The sequence below is a fragment of the Phaseolus vulgaris genome, chromosome 1 (genome assembly GCF_051622355.1).
Source record: "Phaseolus vulgaris cultivar YP4 chromosome 1, ASM5162235v1, whole genome shotgun sequence".
In the NCBI taxonomy this organism is placed as follows: domain Eukaryota; kingdom Viridiplantae; phylum Streptophyta; class Magnoliopsida; order Fabales; family Fabaceae; genus Phaseolus; species Phaseolus vulgaris.
Genome location: NC_143498.1, coordinates 46,418,109 through 46,432,490, shown reverse-complemented (window position 1 = coordinate 46,432,490; position 14,382 = coordinate 46,418,109). Strand labels below are relative to the sequence as shown.

Genomic DNA, 14,382 nt, shown 5'->3' with positions numbered 1-14,382 from the left:
TTGTAAAAAAAATATACTTTTTATAATTTATATAGTGTGGATTTGTGAAAAAAATATACATAATATTGTGATATTATATGTTAAATATAAAAGTATTAAATTTTTTTCTAATATAAAAATATAATAAAGTAAATAATTTAAATTTTAAAATATATTATTATTTTTGAAATATAATTTTATTTATTTATTAATATTTTATAATAGTGTTTTATTTTAACTCTAATTTATATTTTAATTTTTTTTATATCAAGTTATTTTTAAAATTACTTTTTAAATTCTCTTCTCTTCTTTTCTCTCCTTTTCTCTCCTTTCCCAATCTCTCTTTACATTTGTTTTTCCAGTTACATAACATTTATTTTTCTATTTGCAAAATTTAAACTCAGTATATTTTTCAATATCATCCAAACCTGTTGATAATATATTATTTAAATTATTTTAAAAAAATATTAATTTAAAGAACTTTAAACTATAATCTCCATTGCACCATCATTCTCACTTATCTAAACTTTACAAAAAAGTTAAAAAGACCTCGTTATTTAATTTATTAGTATAGTTATATTAAGCGTCTGTTAAATAATCTCTTTAAAGTCATTTTTTCTTCTAATGGTACCATTCTCACTTATTTATAATATTTGCTTAATGTGATTTTTAAAGAATTTAATATATATACACATGTATATACTAAAAGAATGTATATTATAATGCGATTTAACAAAGTATATGTGTGTTTCTTTTCATCTTTACCCAATCTTTTCATTAATTAAAATTTGACTAAAAGGAAATGTTGAATTCATGTTCAATAGTCTTTTTAACGAAAAATCAAACACAACTCAATTCACTGAAATAGTGAAAGAAAAATAATTTCTTAAACTATAAAAAAATAAAGTACAAAGCTTACAAATATACTCTTATTATATAATTTTTTAAAACTTAAGACATTTCAAAGGTGTTGGAAATATATGTGTGCTCAATATTCTATTATAATGTAGCTATTATAATTTTATAATACGTATATTTTTTAGCATAGTATTTATTTAATAAAATCATTAATTATAGTTTAAGATTTATTAACTATGATACTAGGAAATATAGTTTTTATAGTTTTAATTGAAATCGTTTTTAGGGTTATTAATAATATAATATTAAAAATTACCATAAATAAATATGTGATCACATTTATTAGACAAATATTAATATATCTCACTTATTAAGTTATATATTTTTTCCTTAGTTAATAGAAAAATCTTAATAAAAATATATTTTTTTAAACTAAGATTGTCATGTTAATCAACCAGTTGTTTTTTTTATATATATTTTAATTTTATAATACTATTTTCCTTAATCATGGTTTATAATAAATTTAAAATCTTTGTCATGATAAATTGAATGAAGAAAGAAAAGTATTTTTAAATTCAAAATTATAAAGGATAAAAGAAAATATTATATTTTTTTAATAGTGATGGAAAGTGAAATTACTTCATACAATTTGAATAATAAAAAATATTTTTAGATTTTGACTTTAATTATTAATTTAATTTTAAATATGTGAAATCATACAGAAACTAGTGTTATGAATTTTGTTAAAAATAATAATTTTGATATTTAATTATTAAATTACAAAATTTAATGTGATAAAATACTTTATTAATTTTAATTTAAATATTCTTATACTATTTTCTAATACTAAATTATAATATGAAAAATTATAAAATATTTTGATTGGAAGAAAATCTATAGATTTTGTCAAAGTTATTTAAATTTTGATAAGCTAAATTACAACGACAAGACAATCGAAAGTAACAAATTGAGTTACATATAAAGATGATTAAAAAATATATTAAGAAGAAAATATTTATTCATTAATGAGTCTAGTGATTATATATTTAAAATCATATTTTTGTTTCATCTGTCCCTAATACTTTTATATTTATTCAATAACATAGCTTATTATATTTCATACATATTTATTTAAATCAATATCAGTAGATTAACTTTAAATCAATCTCAATCTTATATCTTGTTTTGTTCACTATTTTTCTATTAATTTATTAAAAATCATTATTTACTGTCATTATTCTCAACTTTTAAATTAATTAACCACACTTTAAAAATAAAAAAAAATGAAGTAAATTACTATATCTCGCAATAGATCTTATTTGAAAAGACAGTCATTTTATTCTTCTGCATCAAACTAAAGTTTATTATACCGAGAACATTACATTTTTTAAAGGGCACATGTTAATTTGAACTTTTTATAAGAATTAATTGTATTTTTATCATTTTAAATATTCTTCTTATTTATATTTATTCCCGTATTTAACTTGAATTTAAATATATTTATTTCATACACCGATTTATACTAACAGTTTATTATAAATATTTCAAATTATTTTGATACATGTTAGTATTTTAAAAAGGATATTGGAGAAAAGAATAATAATTAAAATAAATTTTTTCTTTTACAATATCAATAAAAGGGTCCATAGCTCAGTGGTAGAGCATTTGACTGCAGATCAAGAGGTCACCGGTTCGAACCCGGTTGGGCCCTTTAAGTTTATTTTTATATTTATAATTTTTAGAAGTATTCTTAAGTTAATTATTATTTTGGAATATAAACATATATATTTATTGTTTTATCTAGCAATACAGGGTTAAAATGTGTTGCGCGTATGTAATATTTAAAATAAATTAAATAAATATTCCAATTTTTTATTATTGTGTCTTCAAAATTATTTAATTTTTTATTAACAATAAAAATAAATGAAAATTGGAGAAATTTACTACTACTCTGCATTTTTTATATGATTTTTTTCATCAATATTAAAATGGTGTTGATCAACACGATTTCACTTACAAAATAACTTAATTTTTTAGAAGTAAAATTGTGTTTGGCAAACACGATTTATATTGATTCTATTATACAATTTATTTATTTCATTAAAATGAAATAAAGATTCCACCAATTTAGTAACTTTCATCGAAGACGGGAGTAGTTTTAAAACATGAATTTTACAATTAACTGTAGTTTTTGTTACATGTATAACTATTATTATGTTAAGATTTTACAATTCATATAAAATTTCATTTAATTTTATTATGACTAAGAGCTTAAAATATACGTTTAAATTTTTAAAATACTAAAAAAATTACAAATTTATTAAAAAAACGAATCTCATATTTTATAAATTTTACATAGATACAAAACTTATTTTAAAAAATAAATAAATATACTAATATATGTTTAATATAATATACAACGCAATTAAGAACATGTGTTTAGTCAAATGAAATCATTTTATCCTAAAAGATGATATGATTAACTAGGGTGCTTCTCCCCGCACCCAACAAATGGCTTTTTGCACCCGTCAGTTTTGGAAAAGACCTCTTTATCTTTTTTAAAAATATTTCCAGATTACTCTTTCCAGAATATGTTTGGAAGATACTTTCTAAAACAAAATGTGTTCTGGAAAGAATATTCCAGAATGGTTTGTTACCTAATGGATTTCCTATTTTGGAAACACACTTTCCTTACAAAAAAATCCTAATCTGAAAACAACTTTTACTTAGGAAACTCCTAATTTTGGAATCACAAAAAATTATCAAAAATAATTCTGATATTACGAAGAATGTAAGGGTGCAAGAAGAAAAATGTATGGGTGCAGGAAGAAATATTCATAACTATTTCACCCCTACATTCTTTAAAATACCAAAATTATTTTTTCACAGTTTTATGTAATTATGGAATACATGTATCGTAAGCAAAAAGTGTTTATGGAACAAGAATTAGTAAGCAAAAAGTGTTTTTAGAATAAAAAATCTGGAAGATAAAATAACATTCTGAAATATATTTTTTTATTCTGGATTGATAAATCCAGAATTAATAAAATATGTTATGAAAATATTTCGTATTTTAAAAGGGGTAAAACAATCTTTTTTAAAAATAATGCGGTGCAGGAAGAAATTTGCTATGGTGCAGGCCAACTATATTTCGGATGTTAGCCCATCAGACCCAACTTCTTTGGTGCCGTCTCTGCCCAAATATTCAAGCTCTACGAGGTTTAGGAGTTCGGTTGGTGTGGCTTTGGATGTTGTTAGCGTTGGGGTGGACTTGTTCTTCATTACTTGGGCTAGTTTTCTTATTTGTTGTGGATACACCCACTTGGTTTCTTGACAAGGCAGATTCTCCCTGCACCATATCATTTTTAACTAGCACCCAATCACACATAGTAAAAGTCCAATCTACCCTTAATAAATCATAGGAAAAGTCCAATTTACCCTTAATGAATCTTAAAATGTGATAGACACCCAATCTTATGCATCCAACCCTATTCTTCTTCTTGTTCATTTGTGCTTGAAGCAGCAACTGCAGCCACTCTCAGCCACCGTCATCCACCGTCGTCTCTCTTGGTTTCCTTCACCATCAGTGAGCTTCATCATCGCTGGCAGAGCAGCAGCCGCCACCGTCAGCTTCTGAAGTCGGAGAAGAAACCATCGTCAGAGAAAGGTACTCTGTCATGCCTACCGGATATTTTTATCCGTAATTCATTATTGACTTCCGCACGTTTTTATCCGTAATTTACTATTACATTTCGGATATTTTTATCCGCAGTTCAGGACTGGGTTCCGGATATTTTTATCCGCAATTGAGCACTTGACTTCCGGATTTTTTTATCCGCAGTTGTGGAAGAATGACTTCTGGATATTTTTATCCGCAGTTGAGCACTTGACTTCCGGATATTTTTATCCGTAGTGAGCACTTGACTTCCAGATTTTTTTATCCGCAGTTGTGGAAGAATGGCCTCCAGATATTTTTATCTGCTGTTGTGGAAGAATGGCCTCCAGATATTTTTATCTGCTGTTGTGGAAGAATGGCCTCCGGATATTTTTATCCGCAAGAGACATTTGACTTGCGGATAATTTTTTCTGTAGTGTTATTGTTGTTCTGCGCAAGACAAGGGCATAATGGGATTTTAAAAAGTTTGTCGGGTGCCAGTCACAATTGATCGGGTGCAGGAAGCAATTGCTCTTGACAAATCTGTTTGGGCTTTTTGAATTTTGTTGAGTCTGTTTTATTTTTCTGAAGTAAAAATATTGTTTTTTGTTTTTTAAAAAAATGTATATTATTTTAATGACACAAAATCAAAGATAAAGAGTAATTAGTAATTATTATATGCAGACTTATTTACTCTCACATGGGCAATTTTTTTAACCACACAGAATATTATTATTATTACCTAAGGGAACATGTGTTATGTCATATATCACATTTTATCATGCTATCTTATATTAGTAGACTAATTAAAATTTTAATATGTATATTAACTTGTTATATATTTTGTAATAAGTAATATATATGTATAATTTTTTTTATTTAGTTATATATGCATATATTTATTTTTATTTTGTAATAAGTAACATCACTTTACAATTAACCAAACCACCTCCAAATTTGTAAAAATATCAAATTAGTAATAGCAAATTTTCTATACCTCCAAATTCTCCCTTTAACAAAATGAACCTAAACAACAACCCCTTACGAACGTCCTATCAATTGCGAACCTCTTACAATTTGTAACTGTTTTTTAAATAACTAATAAAATAGCAACTAGTTGTGCATTTTCTACTATAAACCATTTATCTCGTTGGCTTTGAACATCATCTTCATAATAAATTTTTAAAAGAGAAAATTATAAAAAAAAATTAAATTAAATTTTGCTTCTACGTAAGTTAAAAATAAAAAATTTGAGAAAAATAGGAATATGTTTCTTCATAAGAATTTTTAGAAGAGAAAAAGGAAACAAAATTGATATTTATATAAGTTAAAATTACTTTATGCATAAAATAATATATAAAAATTCTCATATATTTATGTAGATTTATACATTTAATCGGTTAATAAATTGTTTAGATCTACATCGACTAATGATAACTTAGTGCAAATAAGTCAATTTTGTAAAATTGAGTTAAACTTTACTTCTAGAGATGGTATCAAAGAGTGATATAAAATTTATCCTAGTTAAAGTTTGTTAGACTTATCAGACTACCTACTATCGGATGAGATTCTCATCGGATCACCCATAAATATATAGTTTTAAGAACGAGTTGACAATATCAACGTGAGATGTGTGTTGGAATCCCACATCAACTAAAGATTAAGATATTTCATAGTTTATAAGTGGGTGCAAACCTCATTTATAAATGGTGTTGTAAAATTGAGTTAGATTTAAAATTTACTTCTTAATATAAATTAGTTAATTTAATTTATAAAAAAAATGATAATTTTAGTTACTTTCATACTTTTCTCTTCAATTAGATTTTATGGAGAAATTCTTTAAATATATATGAAACAATTTCCATAAATTAGTTTGTGTTAATTGTAATTGAAAAAATATATTTTCTCTCTCAAAATATTCTTAAGAAGAAGTTTGTACAAAATATCATTCCAAACACAAGGGACAGCTAGGTATCATGTGTTGGAGATGAAAATTCTGAAGGTTAAAGAGTGTACTAATAACACTGATGATACACTCGAGCATTGCAAAAATTGATTACTCATTTTCTATCCATATACATTGTAGTACCAATGAGAGTTTATGACCTATTTATAATAAAAAATTACTACACATTCCCTAAACCCTAAACACTCCCAACATTTTAGATTTGAAGTTAGCAAAACATTAGAAGGATTTAAGCTGAAACTTATCTCTCTCGTATCACTTGCTGTTGTACAGAATTCTAAGGCATTTGCTTAATTTATACGTCAAAGGTTTCGATTGATGTTTCAACCAAGTTATTTTCACTTTTGATGTTACTTTTCTTTAGGTTGTTGTGGTTTGGTGTCAAGACTTAAGACTCATTACAACAGAACTTTCAAAACAGATTAACATTATTATCAAGACAAAACTTTAATTTTGATTGAAGGGCACTAACATATTTAAAGAATAACAAAACTTGGATGTAAAGCTTTTGTATATTATTCTTTAAATAAAATTAAAATTTCATTTATGTATGGGTAATGATTAGGCTGAGTGCATTCGGATCTAACATGACCAATCAAATTTTACTTAAATTCAATATTTTAAAATTTTACATTCAAACATTTGACTCATCGGATGAATTAGACAAGGATTATTAGTTGTAGATTAATATTAGTGAGTTATTAAATTTAATTTGTCAGACAATTTTATTTTATTTTAAAAAGATTTGATTTATTTCAACAAAATTGGCTAAGATCACAACATTTTGATTGGTTTGAAAATTGAATTCAAACCCAATAGTTTATAAACCCAATTTTGTTCACCCAAAAACTTGTTTACATGATTTAATTCATTTGTTTCTAAAACTAATTGTGGATGCACAGTAGAAATAATAAGAGAATCAAGATAATAATTATATATGTTATCTCATAATAATATTATTATGATAACATATTTAAATATATTTATTTTTTTAAAATAATATAATAAAAGAATTAAATAATAACAATTATATTTGTTATTTTCATAATAGTATCACAACAGATATTTAAATGATAATAATCATAAATGTTATTTTCAGAATAATATTATAACAAATTTAATTAACAACAATTATATTTGTTATCTTAAGAATAATATCACAACACATTTAAATAATAATAATCATATTATCTTTAGAATAATATAATAATTATTATATTTATTAAGCTCTGATAATGTTAAGAATTAAAAAAATGAATATAAGATTGATATATAAAATATACATATAACATTGATTATAAATAAAAATAATAACATAATAGAATAATAGAATAATATAAGCTATGGATTATAAACAACTATGGGTTATGATTTTAAAAAATCTTATTTGTATGTAAAAGGATTTTGCAAGAAACTTGATTTTATAAGACAAAACTAAATAATAAACAATTAAAAAAGTAATTGTTTAATATTTTGTTGCATATATTAAAGTCCATAGTATATATATATATATATATATATATATATTTGGAATTCCCTAATTATATATTTCTAATTATTCAATTTTGAAAAAATTAAATACAAAATAATATAAGTTAGAATTTAAACAATTGAATTAAAAAAATGTATTATATAAATTATTAATATAGTATAATAATCGGTCTTTGTTACTCAAGAAAATCCATGTTAAGTTCACATTAGACAAGACAACATAGAAGCAAATGCAGGACAAGTAGGCAGAGAGAGTACCGCGCTTTCTTTTTACCAAGTGCAAGACAGGTGTGTTTATTTCTTTTAAATTTAAATAGTTTTCATCCTTCAATATTAATTATTATTTAGTGCGTAATTATTTTATTTGAATAATTTTTGTTGGGCGAAGGGTATAAGGAAATAAAATAAGACTTAAAATATTATAAAAAAATATAAAATTAGCAAAGAGGGAATTGCAAAAGAATTATAGCGAGTCAGCATCCAATAATTCCGTCCCAATTTGACGGTGTCGGTGATTCACCAAAATCAATCTTCCGTTCTTTCTCTCTCTCTCTCAATTCCCAACGCATTATACTCATTCATTCATTCCTTCCCAAACTTTCTTTTCTTTCTCAAATTCCGTTTCAATTCTCTGCACCCTTCAGTTAAAAAGCAAAATAAATTCCGATGGCTTCGCGGCGGCTCCGGGACCTCCAATCCCAAGCGGCGAACAAGATCTGCGTCGACTGTTCCCAGAAGAATCCGCAATGGGCGTCAGTGTCGTACGGAGTCTTTATGTGCTTAGAGTGCTCCGGCAAGCACCGCGGCCTCGGCGTCCACATCTCCTTCGTTCGATCCGTCACCATGGATTCCTGGTCCGAAATCCAGATCAAGAAGATGGAAGCTGGAGGCAACGATAAACTCAACTCCTTTCTCAAGCAATACGGCATCGCCAAGGAAACCGACATCGTTGCCAAGTACAATTCCAACGCCGCCTCCGTCTACCGCGACCGCATCCAGGCCATCGCCGACGGCCGCCCCTGGCGGGATCCCCCCGTCGTCAAGGAGACCATTCGCTCCTCAGTCTCCAAGGGAAAGCCGCCCCTATCCACCAGCAACAACGGCGGATGGGATAATTGGGACGCGGACGATGGGATCGGATCGGCGCGGGCGGGCTCCGATCTGCGGCGGAACCAATCCACCGGCGATGTACGGGGGTTCGGCGGCGGCGGGAGCGTGGCGAGATCGAAGTCGACGGAGGATATGTACACGCGCGCACAGCTTGAAGCCTCTGCTGCCAATAAGGAGGATTTCTTCGCGAGGAGGAGGGCGGAGAATGAGGCGCGACCGGAGGGGCTTCCGCCTTCGCAGGGTGGCAAATACGTTGGGTTCGGATCCGGCCCCGCCCCGAGCCAAAGGGTTAATCAGCAAAACGATTATTTATCTGTCGTTTCTCAGGTCACTATGGGAACTGTTTATTTTTTTAATGGGAAATTGTCTGTTAATAATATTAATATATATCGTTGAGAGCTGTTCCATTAATGTATGTATTTTGTGTGTGTTTAGGGATTCGGTAAATTGTCGTTGGCTGCTGCTTCTGCGGCTCAGTCCGCTGCCAGTGTTGTTCAGGCCGGGACAAAAGAGATCTCTGCTAAGGTAATTGTTTTGTTTTTCTGCTTAATTTATCGTGGAACGAACTTAGATATAATTTCATGTGTTAGACATATAGGCATTTTTGCTATTGTTCGCGTAATCAAGGGTACCCAGTTCTTAGTTAGCCAGATATTATGGAGAAATACCTTAAGAGATTAAGCGGTATTCAGAACAATAGGCAACGAAGGAATTTCTGACATGCTGAGATTTAAATCATAGCGTAAGACAATTTCCAAATTCTTTCTAGCAAGTTTCATGCAAATATATTTATTTGCAATACAAGAATAGGCTATTATTTAAATCCTACATCTATGTTCTTTATTGTAGGGGATAGGATCCTGTTATTTTGTTCAGGAACATATTTATGGAATCTTTAAAGTTTATAACAAAAATACACAATTAGATAAAAATACTCTTAACTTTTCCGTGTTATTATTTTTGTGTCATTTTCTCAATGTAAGTAATACTGTATTAATCACTATTAATTATATACAAGAGTATGCAAAAAATAATTTTAAAATTTGAAAAATTATTAGTTTGTAACAGAAATAAAAAAATTAAAATGACTCTTATTTTGAAAGAACGGGGAAATTAAATATTTTGTCCATACTCATGTTCAAGGATTTTTCAATTATGAAAATTAAAATGTTCTGGTAACACCATACCATGTGAGAGGGCCTGCAACATGCCTCTGAAAGTAGACCTTTCTCTCTCTCTCTCTTCATATTTATACTTCAAGCACGTTTGAGAAATATTACATTTGCTGATTTCAGTAGTTTTTGTTTTGGGATAAAGTTGTTTGCAATTTCAGTTATATGTATGGGACAATAACTTAAGTTTATAAAAACTTTTTTTTTTTTTTCTGAAAAAAAGTTGTTTTCATGAATTTAAAAATTGTAGCTTATGTTTATTTTTCAATGGATTATTTTTCCCTCTAAGCTTAATAATTCTTTTTTTCTTGTATAAAACCTGATTTTTTCTTATTTTTCTAAACGAGATTAATGATCTTAAAACCACTATCTAACAATTTTTCCTAAACAAAGTTTAATTCTCACTATAATCAATTATAGCACTAATTAATTATTGAAATAATTTATTTTTTACAGTCATCCCAAACACTCTTATTATGTATGTGGATTGATTCTAGGAAAAATGATATTGGACCCTGCCAATTTTAAAAATGGTATTATTGTTATTGTGACCCTTCATACTTTATGGGACACATTTAAGTAGCAGCCAGCTGTGGCCCTGCTTCATACTGCTGAAAATGGTGGTTTCACATTTCAGATTTAAATCATTCTGTACTCTTACTGATAAAAACAATCTATCTACACTTGATTAATAAAGCAATACTAATGGATGATTAAAACTTAAAAATGTGATGCACCTTAAACCTCGTTATTACCCTTTACCAAGTACCATGTATCAGAAAATAAAAAACCTTTCCATTTCCATCTGTCAATTCTTTTATTTTAAACTATAACTAAAATTGACAACAGACTTTTCATTACAAATTCACTACATTCTCCCCCTCCCTCCCCATTTCTGCAGGGGAGCTTTTCTTTAAAAGTATTATCTTTATATGCAGTTTAAGTTAGTTTAGAGCTTCATCTGGTTTTAGATTTGGGAAAAGAAAATTGTCGTGCCTAATAAAGTTGATTTTTTTTTCAACCTACATCATGGATGCCTTGTGAATAAAATTGATTGATAACTGCTTTTCACTCTTATTGACAAAGTTCTTTTAAAAAATTGATTGATAACTGATTTACTCTTTGGGCAAAATGTTATGAATATAATTGATTGGTAACTGTTTTCACTCTTTTGGAAAAATTTTATGAATAAAATTGATTGGTAACTAATTTCACTCTTTCGGAAAAAAGTTAAGAATACAATTGATTGGTAACTGTTTTCACTCTTTTAGCAAAAATTTCTGAGGGCTGCTGTTGCAAATGGTTCTAATAAGACTAGTATGTAGAGCTTTGCTTAAAGTGGCCTAGTGATGCTGTTTGTGAGTGAATGTTCGTAGTGATAACAGAAAGTGCCGAGGGAGTTAAAATTTTGGATTTAATGTGAGTAGAAATGTGCTTTTTGGATAAGTGCATGTAGAAATATTCTGTTATTTATTGGGTGTCAGATTAGCTATATGCTAACTAGATTGGCATTGATGAAGATGGTAAACAACTCGTTAGATTTGCAATGTGGTGTTGTAGTTTGCTTAAATCCTATTTTCTAGGCTTTCATACTGCTGTCATTTATTTCCATATGGGGATTGAGTCATGAAGTTTGGACTTTTTGGCATGTGTCATTGGGCCAAGGAATTGTGTATAATTTCATTCTGTGGTTTATTCTGTTTTAAGAAAGGTGGAAAAAGGCGGGAATCTAATTACTTATCAAACTTCTCACAGCAATTTTGTTCTTTGCATTCCATGGTTATTCATTTCCCGAATTAACTGTATTTCTTGTTTCAGGTAAAAGAGGGTGGTTATGATTACAAGGTCAATGAAACTGTCAATGTTGTCTCTCAGAAGACATCAGAGATTGGACATAGGACATGGGGTATAATGAGAGGGGTCATGGCAATGGCTACACAGAAGGTTGAGGAATACACTAGAGATAATCCAAATGGGACATCTGATAACTGGAAACGAAATGAAACTGATAAAAACGGTTTCTATCAGGAGTTTAATCAAGAGAACAAAGGCTGGAATTCTTCTGGCAGAGAAGGACAACACTCAACGGGTAGACAAACTAATTCAAGCTCTTGGGACGATTGGGACCACGAAGATTCTAGGAAGGAAGAACCTGCAAAAGGATCGTCTCATCAGTCATCAGGCGGGCGATCTGATACTAACAACTCTAGCTCTTGGGATGACTGGGACCATGAAGATACAAGGAAGAAAGAAGCAGCTAAAGGGTCAGCTGCCCATAGCAGTGATGGGTGGGCTGGTTGGGATAATAACAAAGATGAAGGATTTGACGATTTCTATGGGAATGCATCTAATAATAAAGCTGCTGGTCATAATGATAAGGCGGGTGTTGCCTGGACAGGAGGAGGTTTTCTCTAAGGTTTGTATCACACGGTTCTACCGAAGTGGGACAGGTAACGTAGATAAAAGAAAAAGATCTATTAAAAATTTACAATTTTGTCTGAATGGCTTGCATTTGGAAGCATTTTTATTAGCCCAGTACGGTTGTTTACTTGAAAAGTAATCTCAACACAATCCAGAATTTCTATGTGTGCCATTAGAAACATCATCTCACATGGCCAATTCATCAATGCTTACCCTTTTTAATTTTAGCGAGCATCACTTCCGAACCTTTTCACTTTCCAATTTGTGTTACTTGTTTGCGTTGTAGAAAATGAGGTTTTGTATGTAATAATGTCAGCATCTTTATATTTGAATTTGTTATTTTTTATTTATTGTGTTATTATTTTTAATATTTAATATCTTTGTTGTATCTCTGATTTAAAGCACTCATGTACTATAATTAGGCTTACTATATATATATATATATATATATATATATATATATATATATATATATATCTTGAACCAGGTTTGACCTTATCTCTATCATCAGGATCAAAGTTTTGTTGTAAGTGACAACAATACAGTACCTATTGGATGATGGCATGCGAGCCGAGCAGGGATGCTGTTTAACCTATTGTTGTGACCTGATTGTCAACTATAAGTTTGTTGGTCACTATTGAATTCATGCCCCATTTGTGCTGGAAGAATGATATTTTTTTGAGGTTAGCCTATTGTCTTGCAAGTCTTTCTTTTTCATTGTTCTCCCACCCTCGCTTGTGTAATTTTTATGCATTTTTTTGGGGACTTCTGTACGGTTGGAAACGTAGTTTTATATGTACAAGTGTCTAAAGAAAGGGCAAATTGCCCAAATTTATAATTACTTCGACCTGGAAGTGTGATGAAACATTATTGTGACACGATAATTTCATAATTCTGGAGTTTATAACAGCTTAATTTGCCTTATTTGTGCTTTTACTTGCTCTATATATGAATATGTGGTTCTTCTTAGTTATTTCCACATAATGTGTCATTATCCATCGTATAAAAACGCCTCCACTTTCGGGAGCATGCCTAGATCTTAAAGCATAAGTGGCGAAATGCTTCCACATTGCCTTGTTGGTTTTCAGTACTTTCTTTTGAAGGTGGAGCAAGAAGATTGATTTGCAGGCTACGCTGCTCAATTGTACACAGATAATACTTTTTTGAAAAGAAAATTAATTATTATACTTTTTAACAGATTAAGTTTATTTATCGAATTACGTAGTTCTTAGATGTGTGCTATGGAAGAGAGGTATTGCCAGTAATCCATTCCTTTGTTGCACATGGTTGATTCTGTATACATATTTGATATCCTTTTTGTTCCGGTGCTTAGAGCAGATATCCAAAATATGTATTATGATAATTCAAGATTTTTTTATGAAAAAGTTAGGTGTTACTATACGTTATCATGTTACAATCTCTTATCTCCGTAGGTTTCTTCTATTAATTCTATACATTGGAAAATAATTTTAGGGTGTATATTTCTCCTAATTATTTCTGAGCGTGATGAAATGAGTTTAGATTTGTTAAGAATTTGTTTCGATATATTGAAAATCCATATTTCAATAACAGACAAATAATATATTTATGATTGTACTCATTTTTTCTGTCTCGAACTAAGATTAATAGGTGACTTAGTTAACATAGAGTAATCCAAACTAGTCGAGGATTGAAATATTTTCGAGAAATATGCAAGATCAGAGACGAGGTCTTAGGTTGATGAGGTTAAT

General features: G+C 29.1%; 1 protein-coding gene and 1 non-coding gene across 5 annotated transcripts; both read left to right on the top strand.

Moving 5' to 3' along the window:
* Nucleotides 1–2,476: 2,476 nt before the first annotated feature.
* On the top strand, nt 2,477–2,548 carry TRNAC-GCA (transfer RNA cysteine (anticodon GCA)). The gene has a single exon. It is a non-coding gene; the product is annotated as a tRNA-Cys (tRNA).
* A 5,673-nt stretch (nt 2,549–8,221) lies between these two features.
* On the top strand, nt 8,222–13,576 carry AGD6 (ARF-GAP domain 6). Of its 4 annotated transcripts, none has more exons than XM_068617068.1 (4): nt 8,222–9,386; nt 9,495–9,584; nt 12,050–12,681; nt 13,164–13,576. In XM_068617068.1, the coding sequence occupies exons 1-3, from the start codon at nt 8,616–8,618 to the stop codon at nt 12,644–12,646; spliced, it is 1,458 nt and encodes a 485-aa protein (XP_068473169.1). In that variant the 5' UTR covers nt 8,222–8,615; the 3' UTR covers nt 12,647–12,681; nt 13,164–13,576. The 4 variants fall into 4 exon arrangements, with proteins under 4 accessions (XP_068473169.1, XP_068473170.1, XP_090160089.1 ...); XM_068617069.1 differs by having other exon boundaries at nt 8,348–9,386; nt 12,050–12,647; XM_090303963.1 differs by having other exon boundaries at nt 8,348–9,386; nt 12,050–12,647; nt 13,140–13,576.
* Nucleotides 13,577–14,382: the final 806 nt, after the last annotated feature.